This window comes from Brienomyrus brachyistius, chromosome 14, assembly GCF_023856365.1.
Source record: "Brienomyrus brachyistius isolate T26 chromosome 14, BBRACH_0.4, whole genome shotgun sequence".
Taxonomy (NCBI): Eukaryota; Metazoa; Chordata; class Actinopteri; order Osteoglossiformes; family Mormyridae; genus Brienomyrus; species Brienomyrus brachyistius.
This window is the reverse complement of record NC_064546.1, coordinates 14,558,426-14,579,279: the sequence shown is the minus strand read 5'-3', so window position 1 is coordinate 14,579,279 and position 20,854 is coordinate 14,558,426. Positions and strand designations below refer to the sequence as shown.

Below are 20,854 nucleotides of genomic sequence, written 5' to 3'. Positions count from 1 at the left end.
CTTAGACTATGATGGAAGTGCTCAGTATCACAGTCTGTTTTCTGGGTGATTCATATCTGTGGAAACTCATTCAGTGTCCATGTTAGCTGGCAGACTTATGTTGCTCTCCCACCTCTAGTTAGTCATTTTCAGTCGTATCCAATTAAATGCCACGACGGGATAAACAGCAGCTGCTGTGTATATCTGCTGGTTTGCTACCATCATCCTGTCTCTGAGCATTGACATTCTGGTATCACGCAAGTTAAAGACAGACAAAATCACCATTACGTAAGTCTTATATGCGTTACGTCATGCATTTCATGTTCAGTCCTTTGCAAAAAAAAAAACTGTATTACATATAAACATTAACATTACTGTATGCTGTTATGCAGTAAGGCGTTAATATACTGTATATTATCTTTGTGTTGCATTGCTTATTGCATGTTCTAAGTGAATCTCAAAATCTCTAAGAACAAAAAAGATGCATATCTGGCTGATATTCAGGCTGATAAACTCTGCATGCTACTAATTACTAGGTATCAACTACCATCTTTTAATGCACAAATCATGTTTAATTTTTTGTGTCAGAATGTGTTAAAAAGGCTTCCGCTTGCTCTCTGAATGGCAAGGGAGTGGCTGTCACTGGGATAACTAATGCGGGATAAAGCGTTTGTTGGTCTCATAAATCTCATTCATGTGTGATAGATCATGTCAGTAATACTTTACCAGTGCTTGATATCCTGATAACTTTATATCGTAATGTGACATAATTCATATTACTTACAAACAATCATAAATGTTTTTTTGCGGAGATAAATCGCTAATGAGCACTATTTCCTGGTAAAATAAGGGTTACTTGTAGCATCTTTGTTTACATCTTACATTTTAACATCCATCTTCGAGCTTCTCCATTTGATCATCACCCAGTTTGGTGTGACGATCAATTATTTACTCATTTGAAATATTGATGTACGCATAGCTGGAAGGCCACCATGGTATGGAAGCATTTCCCTGGGATACATCTGTCAACCGGACTAATGAACAACATATCAAACATCACTGCCAAATATTCTACACACAAGGTTAAATATCTGTGTGTTAATGAAAACATCCATCTCAGCTATAAATAGCATAGAAACACATTATATTTCTGCTTTTGAGATAAAACCTTGTGTAAAGCCAAATGCTATTTATGCAGCGTTTTAAAAGCAATAGGGATTCTGATTGTGTCGGGTGCTGGATCCTAACAACACATGAAGTTGAAATAAACATTGTGTGTGTGTGTGTGTGTGTGTGTTTGCATAGATCATATTTGGGGACCAAAATGTCCCGAAAGTGTGGTAAAACCTGAAACTTCCTTACTTTTGGGGAAACTTCTTCAGGTCCCCATTAGGACAACCTCAGTTTTATAAAAATCTGTGAATATACCAGAAAAGTAAAAGTGCAGAGAGTCTTGCATTTGGGTTGGTTACTTATGGTTAAGTTGAGGGCTGGGTGGGGGTTAAGGGTGTCGTGATTGGGATTCGGGTTTTCCCCAAAGAAATGAATGGACGGTCCCCATTTAGATAGGAAGACCAACTTATGTGTGTGTGTGTGTGTGTGTGTGTGTGTGTGTGTGTGTGTGTGTGTGTGTGTGTGTGTGTGTGAGAGAGAGAGAGAGGGGGGCGGGGGGGGGGTTAACTTGGATAAAATGTCATTTTGCTCCTGAGAAAAATGTTGTCTTCAGCAGCTAATAGGGTCTCCATGCACAGACACATTATGGAGAATACTGACCTTTTTTAGTCACGGTATGATCTTTCTGTAGATGATGTCTTCATTACGTTTTCCAATAGACACAGTCATTGTGTGATCCTGCTCGTTCTGTAGACCAGATTGTGTGGACTTTCTGTAGATGTGGTCTTCACTCTGCCTTGTTATAGACACAGTCCTTGTGTACTCGATCTGTGGACCCGGTTGTGTGATCTTTCTGTAGGTGTCGTCTTCATGCTGGCGTTCTACAAACATGGTCATCATGCACTCCGTATTCATGGCCTTCGTGTACATTTCTATTTGCATATCAAGTACAACTTCTTGACATGTTCAAAGGAAATTCGCCTGCTTGCTAGCTGTGTAATTTACTGTGACACTCATTTCCATACCGAGGCATTAATTAGCCCCTCTGAGTGCTTGCGTAGCACAAAGCAGGAGCTCAGTGTGCAGTCACCAGGGGTTAGCTGCAATAGGCTTGGGATGACCAGGCCACCATGACTGGGATGCTTGCTTCCAGCACACATGGGGCCACGATGCGGCATTGCTCACTCCTGCAGGCTCCTTGAAGTCTCACATTTGGTGGCTCTTGCACTCACTTTAACAGCATCACTTCCTACTGCTCTCTGAGCTATAATTCATAGACATACTAGTTGAGGATATGTATGCATGTTAATGGAGCCGAGTACGTAGGGTGGAATTAAAATGTTCTAGACCTTATCATGAATACGCTGAGATTTCACAAACTGTGCAGTAGCTGGAGCTTTCGGTTTCCTCAAAATATTGGGCTGTGTGTTTTTTTTTTTTTTTTTTTTAGTGAACAGGCTCCCTTCCCCTGTGCAGTAGACCTCAGGGTCCCCTCCATGTCTGTCCTTCCAGCTGGAGTACCAGGTCACAAAGGACACTGCACACTGGGGGGAGAATGGCAGCCTCTGTCCCTGTCATACTGGTTTGCCTGCCTGGGCACCGTGGAGGGGAGATAATTGGATTTGTTGTCACCTCCAGTAGCTGCCAGGAGCTGGCGTCTGCTGTGGTTAGCAATGAAGACATCACTGTGACAGGGCCCAGAGAATGAATCAGCTGGCATCCTGGCAAGGCTAGTAAGGGCTGGGGCAGTGTCCAGGCAGCCAGGGTTAGACCAGCTGTTCAGCACACCTCCAAGTTGTGGCAGAGATGGGGCTTCCAGCTCTTGTCCGCTTTGCCAGCTAGAGTAGAAGAGGCCAAGGATGCACAGTGATGGTCTGTCAGTCAGTCAAATGCTACTCCATATTGTGCAATTTCACATAAATAGCTTTACAGTTGATTTACAGAGGGGTAAAACAAGAACTGGAAGCTCCTTGAGTAAGCCTCCAAGTGTCTATAATACAAAGATCAATATCTGTTCATGGATTGAGCAGGGAGACAAGTCCGGCTTGGAGATTCTGTTACTGACATCAGGGCGCTGGGTTTGTGCTTGAAGCTAATTTAGTAGAACATCTTGGGATAGTCAGACACATCGAGTGGACTACCTGTATAGGGAAAGATGTCCCAAAGAAAGAGAAAAGAAAGAATGGAATAAATTTATGTTCATGATCACATAATAATGTTCACATTATTGTAAAGTTAAAAACGTTTGAAGGTCTGTTGCCATCGCTCAGGCTTTGATTTGGTACCTTCTGGGTTGCCTCTGCAGTGCTTACAGAACACTGTGAAATGGTCCCCAAGGAAATGGGGTGTGCAGGTGTGAACTAGGCACATCTGTTGGCTCACTACTCTTCCTATCCTCCCCAAATACATAATAAAACCACTTAAGAGCTGCCGGCAAGGGCCATAGGATTCTCCCCTAGACCTACAGTACGATGTGCAACTCTTCAAACAGAATATAAAAACCATTTATGAGCAATTCAGATAATAAGCTTGAAAAGACCTGGGTTTTAGTGAACTGCCTGACTGTCATTAGGCATTAGCCTGAGTGTGCCCCTCAGGAACTTATAAAACTTCACATTAACTCCTACAGCCCTGAGGATCTCAAGAAAACCCTGAATAAATGAGCTGAATTGACTCTCCGATTTGCAAAGGACCAAGATTTTGGAAAACAAAACTACTCAGTCCTGAGTTTTCACTAAATAAGAAAGGAAAGTAGTAAGAATGTCAAAAATTCCCAATCTTTATGGATGTAATGAGAAGACGGACAATATCAGCTCATTCACGTTACTGTAATTCATCTTATTCACATACATGCAAATGTCGTTTAACTTCAGATTTTTACTGTCTTTGCAAAGCACAGGGCTGCATCAAACACTTCTGACATTCTTGAAGATGAGTACACATCTCTGACCATGTCTGATGAGTGCCAGATTGCAGCCAAGAATTCGACCGTATCTTGCGTATGCCCAAATTTCAGCCAGCAGTCTGACCACTTCTGATGAGTGCTAGATTTAAGCCGGCAGACTGACCATATCAGATGAATGCCAGATATCAGCCGGCAATTATACCAACAACTCTGATGAGTGCCAGATATCGGTCAGCAGTCTAACCATCTCTGATGAATGCCTGATATCAGTCAGCAGTCTGAACGTCTCCGATTCAATTTATTTTTATATAGCACCTTTCACAACATATAGTCGTCCCAAGCCACTTCACATGAATGTGTTGTAATACATCCCTGCATGATTTATACAGAATAATTCAAAAACAGGGAAAAGGGAAGACAGAAATAAAATTTTAAAAGCCAGATAATAATGGAGAAACCAATAACTCCCAAAAATGGAGAAAAATAAAAAGCCTCTGGAAGTCCAAGGTCAACTGGCTGCCCAACTCCTCCAGGCATGCTAACAGTACAGAAAAAGAGAAAGTGGGTTTGCTTGCTAAAAGCAAGGTGCAAACTTTAATCAAGTCAAGCCAAAGTCCATCAATGAGTCAGTTCTCTGTGCCAGTCGTTGTGGGTTGACAGATTGAAGGCTGTACCCCAAGATGTCATACTTCCATGGGACTGAACAGCAGTCCAGCTCAGATAGTGCACACCACTAAGTATGTTGCACCACCCAGACATGTAGGAAGGAAAGGGAAAGAGCATTAGGGGTCAGAACATTCATAGACACGTTAATAGACAAGCACGAGGTCAAAAGGGCATGTACAGCAGCACTAGCAGCCATAGTTGTGGTGTGTTGTGTGTTAAGTTGTGGGTAAGCTGAAGTAATAGGTCTTCCAGTCAAGATGGTGTTATATGTGGAATGACAAGGAAGTCTGCATTCTGTGATCTGAATGTATGATTGGCTTGTAAACTTGAATTATTTCTGTTAATTAGGCAGGTGCTAGACCAGGGGTGGGCAATCTTGCCCTCAAATGGCCAATGGGTATGCAGGTTTTTGGGAAAACCTTTAGGTCAGCTATTCAAAACCAGGCGTGAGGACTCTTCAGCCAATCACAACCCAATATCAAATTCAAGTCTGAAGTAGAATGGTCAACCACGTCAAAGACTGCACTAAGGCCCAGAAGCGCGAGTACATTCTCATTGTCAGCATCAGTTGCCATTGTTAACTCAGGCAAGTTCAAAACAGGGCAACTCACCAGGAGAGCAAGTAAGTCAAAAGCATCTCCAAAATGAAAAACTGCAGTAAAATTTAGAAATTTGCACAGTACTAATCAACAGAGAATTCAGAAACACCAGGAGGAATGTGAGTGGCGGTGTTTGTCAGTGCTGAGTAAAATAAACTGGCCTACCACCAGCCATAGTCTTTTGATAACGGATTGAATTTTGTATTGAATTTTCCAAGTATTATAAAATTCCCTAAATGAATGACAGTGAGAAGCTCTCCAAATTCAGCAGTCTGAATCTGAGTATCTATGATGAATTCTAGATATCAATGGGGAGTCTAAATGTATTAGGTGAGTGCCAGATAGAGTCAGACCATCTCCGATGAGTGCCAGATATCAGCCGGCTATCTGACTAACTCCGCTGACTGCCAGATTTTAGCCGAGAGTCAGACCATCTCTGATGACTGCCAGATTTCACCCGGGAGTCTCTGATGAGTGCCAGATTCCACCCGGGAGTCTCTGATGAGTGCCAGATTTCAGCCATGAGTCAGACAGTTTCTGATGAGTGCCAGATTTTAGCCAGGAGTCTCTGATGAGTGCTAGATTTTAGCCAGGAGTCAGGCAGTCTCTGATGAGTGCCAGATTTCACCCGGGAGTCTCTGATGAGTGCCAGATTTCACCCGGGAGTCTCTGATGAGTGCCAGATTTCAGCCGGGAGTCAGACAGTCTCTGATGAGTGCCAGATTTCAGCCGGGAGTCAGGCAGTCTCTGATGAGTGCCAGATTTTAGTCGAGAATCAGACCATCTCTGATGACTGCCAGATTCCACCCGGGAGTCTCTGATGAGTGCCAGATTTCAGCCAAGAGTCAGACAGTCTCTGATGAGTGCCAGATTTCAGCCAAGAGTCAGACAGTCTCTGATGAGTGCCAGATTTCAGCCAGGAGTCAGACAGTCTCTGATGAGTGCCAGATTTCAGCCGGGAGTCAGACAGTCTCTGATGAGTGCCAGATTTTAGCCGGGATTCAGACAGTCTCTGATGAGTGCCAGATTTCAGCCGGGAGTCAGACAGTCTCTGATGAGTGCCAGATTTTAGCCAGGATTCAGACAGTCTCTGATGAGTGCCAGATTTCAGCCGGGAGTCAGACAGTCTCTGATGAGTGCCAGATTTCAGCCGGGAGTCAGACAGTCTCTGATGAGTGCCAGATTTCAGCCGGGAGTCAGACAGTCTCTGATGAGTGCCAGATTTTAGCCAGGAGTCATACAGTCTCTGATGAGTGCCAGATTTCAGCCGGGAGTCAGACAGTCTCTGATGAGTGCCAGATTTTAGCCGGGAGTCAGACAGTCTCTGATAGGTGCCAGATTTCAGCCAGGAGTTAGACCATTTTTAATGAGTGCAAGATATCAGCCAGTAGTCTGACCGTTATCTGATGAGTGCCAGATTTCAGCTGTCTGTCTGACTATCAGATTTCAGTCAGTACTCTGATTGTAGGTGATAACTGTAGCATGCTGAGTACTATTATGAATGAAGGAGTGAACGTATTTATACAGGTAAGTGCATTAAAGAGGTGTCAGCATAGAGTATAAGCTTGGCATCTCTATCAGTCACCCTCGGGCCCTTTGGAATCGCTCCGATCTGTGCACAGGTGACTATCCCCACGCTGTCTTCACACCTGCGCTGACCTCACCTTGCTATCCGTTGCCATGCCAACCTAGAGAGGATTACTGCAGGCACCGTGCACTCGTGCAGATGGTGATGTGGCACAAGGGTCCGGATACCACTCCTCAGCAGCCCTGAGCATGGCTTCCTCTAATAGAAACATAGTACACTTTACCAGGGGACTGTCGGGTCTAACATGGCGCCTTTTGTGTGGGGGGACGGGGGGGGGGGCACAGTATCTCACATGCAGTGATGACAGGCTTACTGCAATCATTGGAATTACGTCTTAAACATGTCAATTCACTGTCATCACATGTACTGTTTTCCCACATGTAATTTTAGGTACCATTCACACTCAGGAACGCCATTTCAGACATAGTATGAGTGAGTTCCATGATTTCACTTGGCACTGCTGTCATGTACAAGTCAGAAAGTCATGCCATTTTAATTAGATTGTGTGTGGTGCCCCATGGCGCACAAAAAGAACCAAACACATGCTAATAACTTTTTAGCAGGACGCCATTTACATGTACAGCTGCGAACATCAACTGCATCACCTGTGAAAGTAGCTAACAGCACTGAAAAGTGCCCCGAGGTACAGTATCAACCCAGGTTACTGAACAGCCTGATAATGGCTGCAAATCAGTAGGATGGCCAGTCTTAATTAGTCACAAATATGAGGTTTTACACATCCATTAACTTCACGATGTCTACATAAAATTGTTGGAGCTAATTATACACATGCTTAGTTAGCAAGAATATGGGCAGGCCAGTAATACACACTATACAGACTACTCAGCAGTTTTCCATACAGATTTACTACAAGGCTACATAAAAATGAATTTTTTAATAAAAAATGTTACTGTATACATATTACAAGAATACAACATACTTAGTGGTCTTCGCTAGTCTTAAATCTTTTGCATAATCACAGAAAATATAAGGTAGGATCAGACATTAAATAAAATGCACTAATATTAATTGTAACCTATCCACCTTACATAAATAGTCCAGCAGAGGGCTGTGGTGAGTCTATCCCAGAAAACACGAGGCACCCTGGATCGGATGCTGTTCCATCACAGGGCCCACACTATGGGTAATGTAAAAACGTAAGCGTGCGTGTTTTCACGGGGGATACCAGTGTACCCAGAAGAAACCCACCAGAACATAGAGGAAACACACAACCTCCATACAGACCCAGGACCAAAAACCAGACCTGCAACCCTGAAGGTGTGAAGCTACAGTGACACCCAATGGGCAGCCTTTGTTAAGCCACACCTCAGTATACAAATGGACCAGCCCCTGCTCCAGCCAATGTCTTTCAGCCATTGCGAGTACAACAGTGACATCTAGAGCTCAGTCGAGGAAGAGGCTTCATACCTTAAAGCATTGGAAACCGTTTTTAGCTGCTTGTCCAAAGCCAACATTAAATCCTCCACAAAAATAATCCTCCAAAATGCTCAATTCAGTGCAATTTATTTTTATATAGCACCTTTGGCAACAATGTCGCCGCAGGGTGTTTGAGAAGGGTGTGAAGTCCGCCTTTATATCATTTATACAGACGGAAAGAAAAGGCCAGAAAAAACAAGAGGAGAGGAACCAAAAACTCCCAAATGGGGAGTCAAAGATACCTCCGGGGGTCCAAAGCAGACTGGCTGCCCACCATGTTGTCTGTATGATTTTCTTTTCCGATATGAAATGCCAGAAAATACCTACTTGGAAATATCTGCATAGAATGCAGCATTCCCGTCATTTATACACTATAACGATATATGGAACTTACTGTAACTAGCAAATGCATCTGGCCAGTAACCCTACATTCCCTTCCGACATCCTTCCGAATGTCACAGAACCCAAAGGCTGTGTACGCTTTCCGTGGTGTGGTTGCAGGTAGACAAAATCTGACAATTATATTTTGATAGCACGAAGATGCAATTATAAATATTTTCATTATAAGAGTTGCAAAATGGTTGTGTTTCTTTAAAAGTGAGTGGGCTGAGAGCTGCCATCGAGACAAAAGAAAACATAACTAATTTAAATAACAGACTGATCACTAAAGTTACATCTACAGATGTTCCTCATATATATGTGTGTGTGTGTGTGTGTGTTCACATACAGTATTTATAATACACACACAGTATATATTGCTGAAATGAGTCTTCTAGGATAATGCTTAAGGAGCATCTTGAAATGAATATGCACCAGAGAGTGCTACAGCAGTCCTGGCTCAGAAGTAGCTGTGGGTTGGCTGGGCCTTTAGATACTCTAACCCAACCCATACATCAGCACCACAGTGCAATGCTGCTGCTGCCATTCTTGGCCAGAGGATTTGAACATGCCCTCTGTTGCTCCTGGGGAGCAGCCCTGCCCAGCTGCCACTGTCTGACAGCTCTGTAATCAATCTCTTTACAAGTGTAGCTGCTGAGCCGAGCTGGTTTCCCCACTGCCGGGCACGGCTGGCGTGAGGGTGGCCAGCTCTGCCTGGCAGGAGTTCGCCCCCCCCAGTCCCCTTAGGACTGATGAGGAGAAGTTAAAGGAGTGGAAAAGCACGATGAACCAGAAATTTGGCTCAGTGATGCAGCATGTGTCGCTGTTCAATCTACTTTAGGGGCTCATTCAGGCTATTTCTTATTATGAGAGCTACAAAAACAAAAGTTATGTACAAAGATTAACTGCCTGCCACATTGCTTTTCTCTTTGATTTTTTCTAGGACGACTTTCTGATTGAAACTCAGAAAAATCTTCTCTGCAAAATCTCAGAACGCTTGAAAAATAATGCTACGACTAATGGAACAAAGTCATGGCAGCAAAATCATCCGGCCTGCTACATCAGTGACATTAACCCAGCTGCCCCGGAGTTAAGCTACCCGCCCAGCCTCGTCAGCCCCGCCTCTCCAGGGTCGAGTGATCAATCCAGCGACGAAAGCCCAACACCCCCAGAGTTAATGCATCCACCCAGCCACATCAGCGAGGTTAACATAGAAGCTGCATATTTAAGCCATCCATCTATCCATAACAGCCCAGCATCTACAGAGTTAAGGCACTCAGATACATCAAGCATGTGGCCCACGCACATCATCCAAGCCCATCTTCCTCAGAACTGAACAACCCACCTAACTATGCTGACATCCCAAAATGCAGTGGCCCTCCAGGCTACAATACCCTTGATACGTCAGTTCCTGAATACCCAACTTACCTTCCGAACAACTTCATTTTTCCCAGCCTATCTCCATCTTTCGGAACCTAGCAAATCGTCCCCCCCGCCCACCCACTACCAGAAATTTCAACATATCCTCCTACATCCCATCATATACCAGTTTAGGAATCACAACTTCGGTTGCAGGTGATAAATCTTGGTTCCTCTAAGATATCATTTCTAATTTAATAAAAAACAAATGCAACGCTACCCATTACCTGACCACAAACCTTTCAGAAGGTTTCCTCACGCAAGGGTTCCATGTCAGGAGCTTCCAAGACACCTGTGTGAGGGTCCTCACTGAGAATCATACCAGACACCCAGAACCACGTGAGGGCCCTGCCAGACACCCTTGTGAGGCACTTCGCAGTCAGGTGGGACAAATCTTCCAGGTACCCAGCAGTTGAGCATCTGTGGACGACTTGCTTCTTCTGTCAGTACGATGCTACAGACAATCCGTTATGAGGTGTAGCCCGGCGGGACGCATTCCGCCCCTGGCTGGGCCCCACCCTGCTCCGTCTGTGGAAGGGATGGCGGGCCAGGCAGAAGATACGGTGCCAGGCCCCTCCTCTGTGCTACAGCCAGAAGTTTTTCACAAACCTAACCACACATTTATCACATGGGCTCCCCACAGTGAGGGAGCCTGACAGTCAGAAGCTTTAAAAGGAAAATAATAAGAACATTAATGATCAATTCATATGGTCCATTTTATTTTAAACTCAGATGAGAGGCAAACACATTTGGAAAAAAAAAACTTTTTTTTTGTCTGATTAAACCTGAAAATGTGAATCATTAAAAGAAATTGTGTCTGTTGAAGTGAGAATATAGAAATATCATGATTTCATTAAGACAATAATGATTACTGGCATAGGAGCAGGTGGATTAAACAGCTTTTTAAAATTGCTCTTCTAATAAAGTCAGCAGTTTAAATTTTGAAGCAAGTCTGCCATCTAGTGTCCGAACTCATATCCTGCAAGCAGGGCCAAAATTGCAATGGGATTAGTAGAAATGTTTTTCTGAGGCAAAAAAAAAACCCAGTACATTATATAAAATCAAAATCTACATTATTCATGAACCCAGTTTTTCTCTCGATAATTTTCGTGATGGCATTTTGTCATGTCAAGCAATACGAGATTACCCTTATCCCAGCATGTGTTTGTGTTGACAGGATCTTATCTGGAAAAAAAAGAGAAAGTCTATTCTTTTTATATTAGCCTAACAATTAGTTTGAGTTCTGAGTTTTAAATGAAGAAATAATTATATTATAAATATAACAAATCTGAAAAACAACCTGGCAACCATAAGTACATTACTATAAGCTACATACATAAGTACAGTATAAGAGATGATTGACGAACAGATTATTTTAGCACAGCCATTTACCAACACAAAAGAAAATGAAAGACTTATGTACTTTGCTATTATAGTAGTAAATAATAACAATAATAAGATTTCAATTTCACGTTATGTACAGCAGTTGTGTATGACCATCAGTCATTGCAGGTAGACCAGATGCAGACAGAGCGAACAGCAGATAGACCTGGTACAGATGTACTACGCAAAGGAGGATATCAGATGGCTGCGGCCAGTTCCAACCCGTTTGGTGAATTGCATGCCAGGTGTCCCGCCTGTAGGTGGACTAAGGAAGCCCAAAAGGGCCACAATTGTGTGTCGACAGCACAGCAGCAGCAAATCAAGTTAATGCAGCCTGCTGCACACCCTCGTCAACTGCAATTATTGCAGATTAGCTTTTAACTTGTGTTCTAAATTAAGAATGTCTCAGTGCTGGATTGAATTTTGATTGTAATTCAGAACTAGAAACTTCTGAATTACTTTTACAGTTTTTTTTCTCTCTCTCTCACTGCCTTACTTGGACTGTAAAGGTTTTGAACCCCTTTTCAGTTCAACAGGGAATGAGATTTCCATGTAATCTGTGACATTTTTCTGAAGGAACAGATTAAACACCATAAACCGCTATGATTTTTATTACATTCTTAAATGACAGGTCAATCAACTTGAGGATTGTTCCTGAAGATATATTCAGCCTGAAACAAAACAAAGATTCACATAATTGTCATTTTTTTAAAATGCAATACATGTGCCCTTTGTGTCAGGAATGCTCTCTGGTGGCTGTTTTTCTATATATGTGTATGATCCATGTGAACTTCCTTGCTAAAACTATCCAAGGGTTTACATACCAAGAAGTCCACTGGATCATCAGGTTTGAGGGTGCAGCATTGGATGAGTCCCTGGGTGAGTGTTGGCATCACATTCTTCATCAGATAGTTCCTCAGAGGAATGGACTGGACCTCCTGCAGCTCCCGCTCCTGCTGCTTTACCTCCGCCAGGTGTGCAGTCTAAGACGATGACATGGGTCAGGCTAAGACACAGGGAATGTACGTTTTATTCCTGTACTCAGATAGTCCATGGAGCAATAAGGGCCGAGCTTAACATAAAAATCACTGTGCTGATCTTGGGCTTTACACTGTCAGATTTTTGATCTCAGAAACAGCATCCTAGCCCACACCGCCCCCATACTGGAGGGGGGGGAGGGGCAGGGACTGGGGGGGGGGGAGAGAACACAGGACAACATTGTTTCTAAAAACAGCTCAAAAATCAGAAGTTTACTGTGCTGCCTTAGAAAAGAAACTAACCCTGCAATCTGATATTACAAGCAAATAAAAGCGTGAGGGGCTCGGCTGTACCCAGCACAGAGGTGACTAAGGTCGCTCCATGCTAATGCTGGCATTTCAACAGCAGTTAATTCTGCAAAACCGAGTATAGCTGGGTCACACAGGCTCACCCACTCCTTCCAGCGGGCCTCCCTCTCTGCTTCCTCCTCTGCCTCTCTGCGCTGCTTCTCGGCTGCCTCAGCTTCCACACTCCTAAGGCGCTCCTCAGATGCCCTTTGCTCCAGTAGCTTTCGCTCCTCTGGACTGGGCCCATAGTTTCTGGGCTCCCCCAGAGCTGAACCTACCTTCTCCATCACTGACTGATACTCCACATCATCATGGCTGGAGATTTCTAAAATAATAATAATAATAATAATAATAATTTAAAAAAAGTAGTAAAGGCCAAATGAAGTTCCATGAACCGTTTGCTGTATTCTTTAGACCCCACTAGATGGTGCTCTTGGCTTGCTTTGGGGTATGGCCAACAGTATAAAAAAGAAAATGACATTTACCGCTATAACTATACAGAGTTGAGTAAAGCATCATTACAGGCCAGTGCCTTCAACCTAATATCACAGCAGTACCGATGTGCTCAGGGTGAATCTCCAGTTCATCAAAGTAGTTAAGCACTGTTTCATCCTCCGTGTTGATGTCCCTATAAGATGCTAGATGCTGAAGGAACCTCTCCTGAGCGTAGTGGGTTCCCTGGACTACATTCTCTGGCAAATTCAGCACACGACTAGTCAGGAATTCATCACTGGCTTCCAAGTAGAAAACATACTCTGTGATAAAGGAAAGAAGAATTTTCACACACCAGAACAACTATACTATCTAGAATGCAATTGCCATTTACCAACACCAAGGGCAAAGGCCAGTGTTGGGATTTTTGAAATGTAAAACCCTGTTAAAAATGTAATGAGCTATGTAACTATATTAATTTCTTCATCAAAGTATTGTAACTCAATACATTACTTCTCTAACAAATGTTTTAAACTGGGCAATGAAGCTGAACAATACCAACAGCCTTGCTGACCCGTGTTGCCTGAAAATATGCCAAAAGAAGGCATTCCTGCACAGTGAAGATTCAAACCAAATGTTACGTTCTACATATAACCTTTTTACCAAAAATGATATGTTCATATGTAACAACTTTGTAGTGATCAACATTTTGATTAGTAACTGTCATTTAATTACATTTTTTCCCTCAGTAGCTGTTACCTATTTCATTTAGATTTATTATCTAACAAATTCACACTGGCAGTGAATTTTTTATTACTGTTGTAAATATATGTTTCTGTCTCAAAGCTTTTAAAACCACTTCTATGCCAACTTCTGACAAACCTGGGATGATTTTATTGTTGATCGGTGGCATTTTAGATCCAGAAACATCAGACTCATCTTCCTCAGCTCATGTGAAGGAAAGTAAACACACCCGTTATCAGAAGAGGATCGATGCTTGAAGTGCCGATAGAAATGGAAAATTGCATGACATTTACCACCAAACAGTTCCTTGGCCTGCTCGTATGTTTTAGGAAAACCATCCAAAATAAATCCTTGGTTTCTGCATGGTTTTGACTTCAGTTTTTCTTTCACAATATGTATAACAAACTGGTCATCCAGGCGACCTAAAAAACACAAAATAGGAACAATCAATGTCTCCCTAGACAGTGAAACACCCATAAGTTAACATAACATCAGCTAACATGTTATATTAAAACCAACTCCAAAGTTGTGTATGATCTTTTTGTCAGCCTGTGTTATCTGCATGTGGTATTTCCTGACGGCTTCCAGGCGGAATTCTGCTATATACCTCCATTTTTATCCAAGTTCTCCTTCAGCATCTCCAAAAGCCTCTGAGCATCTTCATGATCACCGTCTCCATCTTCCAGTGCAACTTGTTTCTCCTGAAATTAACCCAGACTTTACATTGCATTTCACAGAATCTCGAACAACAGAACACTTGCATGCTGTTGGTACCAAGTTAGTGGCACTTATTCCAAATGTTTACACTGTAAGACACACTGACCAGCTGGGCGATGCACTCAGTTATGGCATCTTTGAGCTTAATGTGATGCAGTTTGTACTGCTTGCACAGCCTCTCAGCCACACTACTCTTCCCCACAGCTGGGGGGCCCAAGATGACGACTCGAACAGGCTGGAAATAATTTCATAACAAGGACCGATGAGATCATGACCACTCACAAGACATTATTTTGCTGTTTGGACACATATCATTCCACACTTTCAATGGTGCTCAGTTCCATGTTTTATGCATAACAGTATATAACAGCAGATAATTACATTATTTATTGCTCACAAAAAATCTTTCAGGATGAGAACCTTTCAACTGGAACATTTACCAGTAATCCTCTGGCGCGTTTATATTCCTCCACAATGCCATCAATGTTATCAATAATTCCAAATTTTGACACCCAATGAAGATTAAAATTCTCCTTCAACAAGGCGGCCTCCATGCGCAGGTTGACAAAGAGGGAATCAATGTCTCTTTGCTGAAAAAGCAGAACAAACCGTTTATTTCTGTGATGTATACAGGGATAGTTTCTTTAAACATAGTTTCAAACACTTAATCAATGAAGCAGTTATGTATGAGCAAGTACAATGTCATTTGTAATTTCAAAAGCAGAACACCGACCCAAATCTGGAAACCTGATACATAAACACTTTTACATACCGTCAGATCTTCTGTGAGGAAAATATCTTCTTTTGGTACCCTTGCTACTTTTCCAGGCCCAAGTTCTGCACTTAATGCCTGAGTAGCATATAAAAAAGGACACATTTTATTAAAGTAATTTCAAGCAGCATCACATTTAACACGAATTACTTCACTAACTGATTGACTTAACCTTCACAATATCTTCCAATGAATTCTTGGATTCATCCACAGCAATTAAGTAATGTGTCCTTGGCTTGTGGTCAATGACATTTTGGATCACGCTGCATATAAAAAAGCAAGACAAATTTCTTAAGTAGCTCGATCATCAGAATTGCAGTTCCTTCTTTTATGGTACTATATTCAGATAATGGATCTCTTCATTTGTGCAGCATATATAATGAGTGTATATATGACAAACCCTGCTAGGTCATTCACATGAATTGTAGGAAGAATGTTTTGGCCAGATCCAAACACAGGGATTCTTGAAGCTTCTCCCAACCAACACATCTACAAAAACAATGTACTGTTAAATTACAAAACACCATAATAAAAATTTTAATCCTGCAATGAATGTGATCACACGCTGCCAAAACATTAGTCATGGGCTTTATTTCAATCGATTTTGCCTGTTTACACCAATGAGTAAATGCAATTTTGTAATGCAAACTTCTCAAATAAGATGCAGAGCACATATAATGAGCATTCTGCAACTGAAGTTATTGCATTTCGCAGGACTTCATCTGTCAACAGAATCACTTCTCTCTCTTTTGCGATTAGACTACTAGTATCGGATCCCTATCTGACTAAACATCGAAGGTCACATGTAATGAATATTCATTTTAAGGTAACATCATTCATAAAATGCAATCTCATACATACATACGAGTTATGCTGTACCTTAAAAAAGTAGTGAAATATATCTTCTTCCAGTCCATATTGAAGACCTGATGCCACAACATAGGTAGAAAACCTAGATTTTTTCTGAAAGGAAATAGTTTTACTGAAGTGGTAGTGTGCCATGCATCCATCGAAGCCCTTCCAGTCCTACTAGAACTAGCGAGTAACTATGCCAGCACACATACAACACAAACCGTGGGCTCCAGAAGTACTGGCACCCCTGACTGTAAAAGCACTTAAAAATACTGTTAAAAATTATAGCATGTGGGGTTACAACACTCAGAATGCAAAGATGTAGAAAAATATCATAGTCTATTAATGTTCCAGTGGAACCAACCAAAAACATACATTTAACACAAAAACTAAATTCACCAAAAATTAACATTTCGTGAATTTTAGTGCTGCAGATCAGTACTTGGTGCAACCACCTGTAGCAAACAGTATGGAGTCTCTTCCTGCACTCTTTGACAAGGTTAAGGCATGAATTTCGAGGATCCTGTCAAGATGTGTCACATGGTTTGGGTTTACCAACTACGCTCTTCTGTTCAGCCCACAGGTTTTTAAATTCCAGTGGATGATTGTTCAGTCTAGTGACTGTGACGGCCATTGCAGGACCTTGATGCTGCCATCCCAGAACCATTTCCATGTGGATTCTGAGCTGTGATTTGAGTCACTGACTTGTTAGAATGTCTACCTATTGTCAAGTCTCCACCTTCTGGTAAAGGCAGCCTCCCTCCACCAAAACTTCCCAATTACTCTGTTCCGATACCAAATATGCCGATGCCATATCTGACCAAAACGTTGAATTTCGGTCTGATCACAATATCTTCATACAGTCATAATTTAAATGACCTACGGAAATCTTTATTTTATGTCTGTGTCTCGGGGTCAGGAAATGCTTCCAAAGACCCTGTAGTTACGGAGGTGGCGTTTGATGGTGTTTTTTGAAACCTGCTGACCCCAAAATACCACTGAGGCCTGTTATTCTTTCACGGTGACTCTCGGGGATCTATTTGCTTCTCTCACCGTCCTCCTCTCTATCACGGGGGGTAAAATGCATTCACATCCTCTACCTGCCAGGTTTTCAACCATCCCACGTTCAATAACTGCCCTGACAGTGCGCAGTGGCATAACTTTTTGTCGATCATTAGATTAATGAAGGTCTATATACATCTGTCTCTTATGAAATGTGGGTTCTTTTGTTATCATTATGGAACTGGATTACAAAGGGATCTCAGATGTGTGTTACCTCATTTTTAAACCCTTAATGAAACTGGAAGTCAATGTCACAAACTTCCGTAAAACTTAGATGAAGTGAAATAATTCATTTAAATTTGGTAGATTTTATGCATAATATTAATCTTTTACGGGCCGTAATAATTGTGAAACCTTTATTTGTATGAAGCTGATTTTTAATTAAACGAAGAAATGAACTTGGTTGGTTCCATTGAAACATTAATAAACCGCGATATTTCTCATATCTTGGCATTTTGAGTTCATCTCCGCACACACATTTCATATCAGGCCAACAACACTGAATCTGATGATAAAATAAAACAACATCTAAAATGTCCGATTAAAAACACACAGACTTGGGTAATTCAGGTCCAGAGAGTAAAGGTTCAGACCAAAATTTTGTTTCAACCAACCAACTGCTCGCTTGAAACAAAATCCTTGTCTGGACTTTTACTCTCTGGACCTAAAATACCCAACTCTGAAAGACACATAAGTTTTGAGGCTTCTGAGAATCACAGGGGGGTTGTATCTCAACACTCGCTCGCGAATGGAAGGTCTAATGATTCTACATAAATCTTTGCTCTTAAATTAGTTTGGATTAAGGTACCGTTTTCCCCATTTTAATGACGAGTTTCTCAGCGCCGATATGATCTTTAAAGTTGGGGTGGGATCTTCTCCTACGATAGTCATCCTCGGTGAATGCAGCCTCTGGATCGTCCTACAGTGAAGATGCATGGTTATGCTGCACATTGACCATCCCACAGTGTTCATCACTAACCATGCAGCACTTGGGAGGGCTGGAAAAAACTTAGATAAACATTTTACAAATAGATAAATATGTTTTTTTTTAAGTAATAAAACTGTTGGGAGCAGAGCCTCCAAATCACTGCACTGACAAACATACAGTGTAGGTTTCTATCAGTCTCAATTAATTAATGCTGATCCAAGTTTACACTTTTCAGTGAATTTTCAACATGACTCGATACAGATCTGAGGTAGGCTGCTTGGTAAGTGTGCCACTGCTAATCTAAACAGGGTCACTGACGTTTTTCCGTTTTGACTGACCTTTCAAAAATATTTGAATACATAACAGCATGTTGTTTTTCAATGTTTGCAATTATTTTATTATCGTTACCTACCTGTCAGTTCAACACCCTGAAATTAACTTAAAGCTTTTGTACTTTTGCATTCAAGACTTATCACTGGGAATGGCTGAAATGGCAAAAATAATAATAATCTGTGATTCTCTTCATTGAAATGATTAAATAAAACATTCAGACAATAAGGATTGTTTTTTGAATAGATAATTTACTTTGATACCAAACAGTATGAACACTACAAGTCAGTCGAGAAACACATTCTCTGCTTTTTCTAGTCACATGTATCTAATCATCTGGACAGAACTGGTCAAAGTTAAACAACACTGGCAGACACTTACTGGATCGACTGGCTTGCTGAGGGCCCAGGTCAGCACAGTTGATATCAGAATGAATATCTTTGGACGACTGAAATTGTCCAATTCTGCATGGAGGGCTGAAAATATAATCAGCTTGTTCGTTAAAGATATTTTGTTCTGTCAACAAAATCAATAATCAGGGTCAAGCAGCACGGTGACACAAAGTCACTGGCCATTACCTGAAACTGCCCAAATGGCTTCATGAATTTGATCGGCGTTTCCATAAATGTTGTAAATAATAACATCACACTCCATCAATCGCGCAAGGAGGACATCCCGGTCTGAAGCCTGCAAAATGAATAAGCCACGAGTTACAGCGATGCCGGGAAAAAGACGGCTGAAGCATCAATGCGCCTTTTCATCCTTGCACTCACACAGTATTCTTCAGCCGTAAAAGTGGACCTTTTCTGCGCTGTCGGCTCGGAAACAGTCCCGACGACTCGGAAAGTGTGTGATCGCTGGGGCTCCTCTTCATCCCCCGAATCTGCTGCCTCCAGCGACGCTCCAACAACACGGTCGGAGAGAAACTAGACATGTGAGACAGGAGCTTCACACCAACGGGGCACCTCAGGCGGGGCGCCTTTCAGGTGAGAGCGACACGGTAACAGCTTCACGAAACATTTCATTGCAATGATGTTCGCTAATTTCAGTAGGTGGGTGTGAAACTCCAAAGCAAACATCCCTTTGCTACTGAAATTGTTTCAGCTGTAAGAGATGAATTAAGGCTGGAAGCAGGCTTACATTCTGTAAGACAAAGTACATATGAAACACCGGGACAGTAAATATTACCTTCCCAATGTACTTTGACGAAAAGAGGTCGATGAGGTTTATGAAAACGCGGACTTGGCTGCGATGATCTTTCTCTACCTTTCCGTCCGCCATGCTGCGATTCTGCCGTTGTTAGGGAAGCGGACGCTGCCAAGGCGACGCAGTTCACAGGCTCTCAAAAGGCAAACAAGCTACAAACCACCAGGGATTTTGCACACTAACTCTTACTGTAACAAAGACCAGTTGCACACTAAGTGTTATCGTCTGCAAGGAAACTAATCAAAATAAAGACGAACACAACTTCCCGTTGGAGACCGATGCACCTTTTACTTGCGCAATCCACAAATGACCGGAACTATATATTGGAAAAATATATTTTTTTTCGTAGTTCAAGCCCCGTATATATCACTATATATGCAACGTGGTATATTATGCTATTTACTTGATAAAATGGCAGCCTTACCAATTTCAGAGCCAACTACTTTCAGGCATTCATTTAACTTAACATTCACATATTAGTCAGTTTTTAGATTCTGATCTATACTCTGCGGCATACAACGAAACAACGTTTGTACGTACGTTTTCAAGGTGTGCAAACTGAAGGGAAATTCAACACAACTAAAGCAGGAAAGGTGGTATTTTCTCTTCTAAAAATGTGCTTAGTGGATGATTGTTTATGTGCAAATTGTTCATTATACTTTTAAATTTAAACGTCGTAAATGTAGTGTGTGACCAACTCATACTGGTATGTGCCGTTTTAAATCCCTCAAAGTGCACTGTGTCCGTATATTTCGTAAGGTGAACACTAAGGGTATTTATTTGTTTATAAAAAGTGTTTGTCATTTTAAACGGTGTTTCGACAACGCAACACACCATTACGTAATTCTGTATTTGACCTTACTTCGCACCTGACTGCGCTTCTTATCCGTATCCAGGGGAGGGCGCCATTTTTCATAACATATAGACGAAATTTCGTACGGAGCTTCCAATGGAACGGAGCTTAGAGCAACAGATTTCACGTTTTATTTACCATTAGATGTTTGTAGTAGCCTGTTACA

The 20,854-nt window shown here is 41.9% G+C and overlaps 2 protein-coding genes across 2 annotated transcripts in view; one reads left to right on the top strand and one right to left on the bottom strand.

Annotated features, from left to right (window-relative positions):
- si:dkey-288a3.2 (protein phosphatase 1 regulatory subunit 37) overlaps positions 1-10,131 on the top strand; it is a 21,326-nt gene extending 11,195 nt beyond the window's left edge. The window contains exon 11 of the mRNA XM_048974208.1: positions 9,609-10,131. Coding sequence (XP_048830165.1) covers positions 9,609-10,001 — 393 coding nt within the window. The 3' untranslated portion in view covers positions 10,002-10,131. The remainder of the gene's footprint in view (positions 1-9,608) is intronic.
- Positions 1-20,854, bottom strand: part of ak7b (adenylate kinase 7b) — a 21,393-nt gene extending 539 nt beyond the window's left edge. Inside the window, exons 1-20 of the mRNA XM_048975364.1 lie at positions 20,376-20,854; positions 19,818-19,943; positions 19,403-19,555; positions 19,208-19,316; positions 19,011-19,105; positions 18,180-18,290; positions 16,337-16,420; positions 15,858-15,946; positions 15,630-15,720; positions 15,458-15,535; positions 15,126-15,275; positions 14,792-14,920; positions 14,576-14,669; positions 14,262-14,390; positions 14,107-14,172; positions 13,350-13,547; positions 12,897-13,117; positions 12,292-12,450; positions 10,324-12,138; positions 1,753-3,233 (exon numbers count right to left, since the gene is read on the bottom strand). Coding sequence (XP_048831321.1) covers positions 12,100-12,138; positions 12,292-12,450; positions 12,897-13,117; positions 13,350-13,547; positions 14,107-14,172; positions 14,262-14,390; positions 14,576-14,669; positions 14,792-14,920; positions 15,126-15,275; positions 15,458-15,535; positions 15,630-15,720; positions 15,858-15,946; positions 16,337-16,420; positions 18,180-18,290; positions 19,011-19,105; positions 19,208-19,316; positions 19,403-19,555; positions 19,818-19,910 — 2,088 coding nt within the window. The 5' untranslated portion in view covers positions 19,911-19,943; positions 20,376-20,854 and the 3' untranslated portion in view covers positions 1,753-3,233; positions 10,324-12,099. The remainder of the gene's footprint in view (positions 1-1,752; positions 3,234-10,323; positions 12,139-12,291; positions 12,451-12,896; positions 13,118-13,349; positions 13,548-14,106; positions 14,173-14,261; positions 14,391-14,575; positions 14,670-14,791; positions 14,921-15,125; positions 15,276-15,457; positions 15,536-15,629; positions 15,721-15,857; positions 15,947-16,336; positions 16,421-18,179; positions 18,291-19,010; positions 19,106-19,207; positions 19,317-19,402; positions 19,556-19,817; positions 19,944-20,375) is intronic.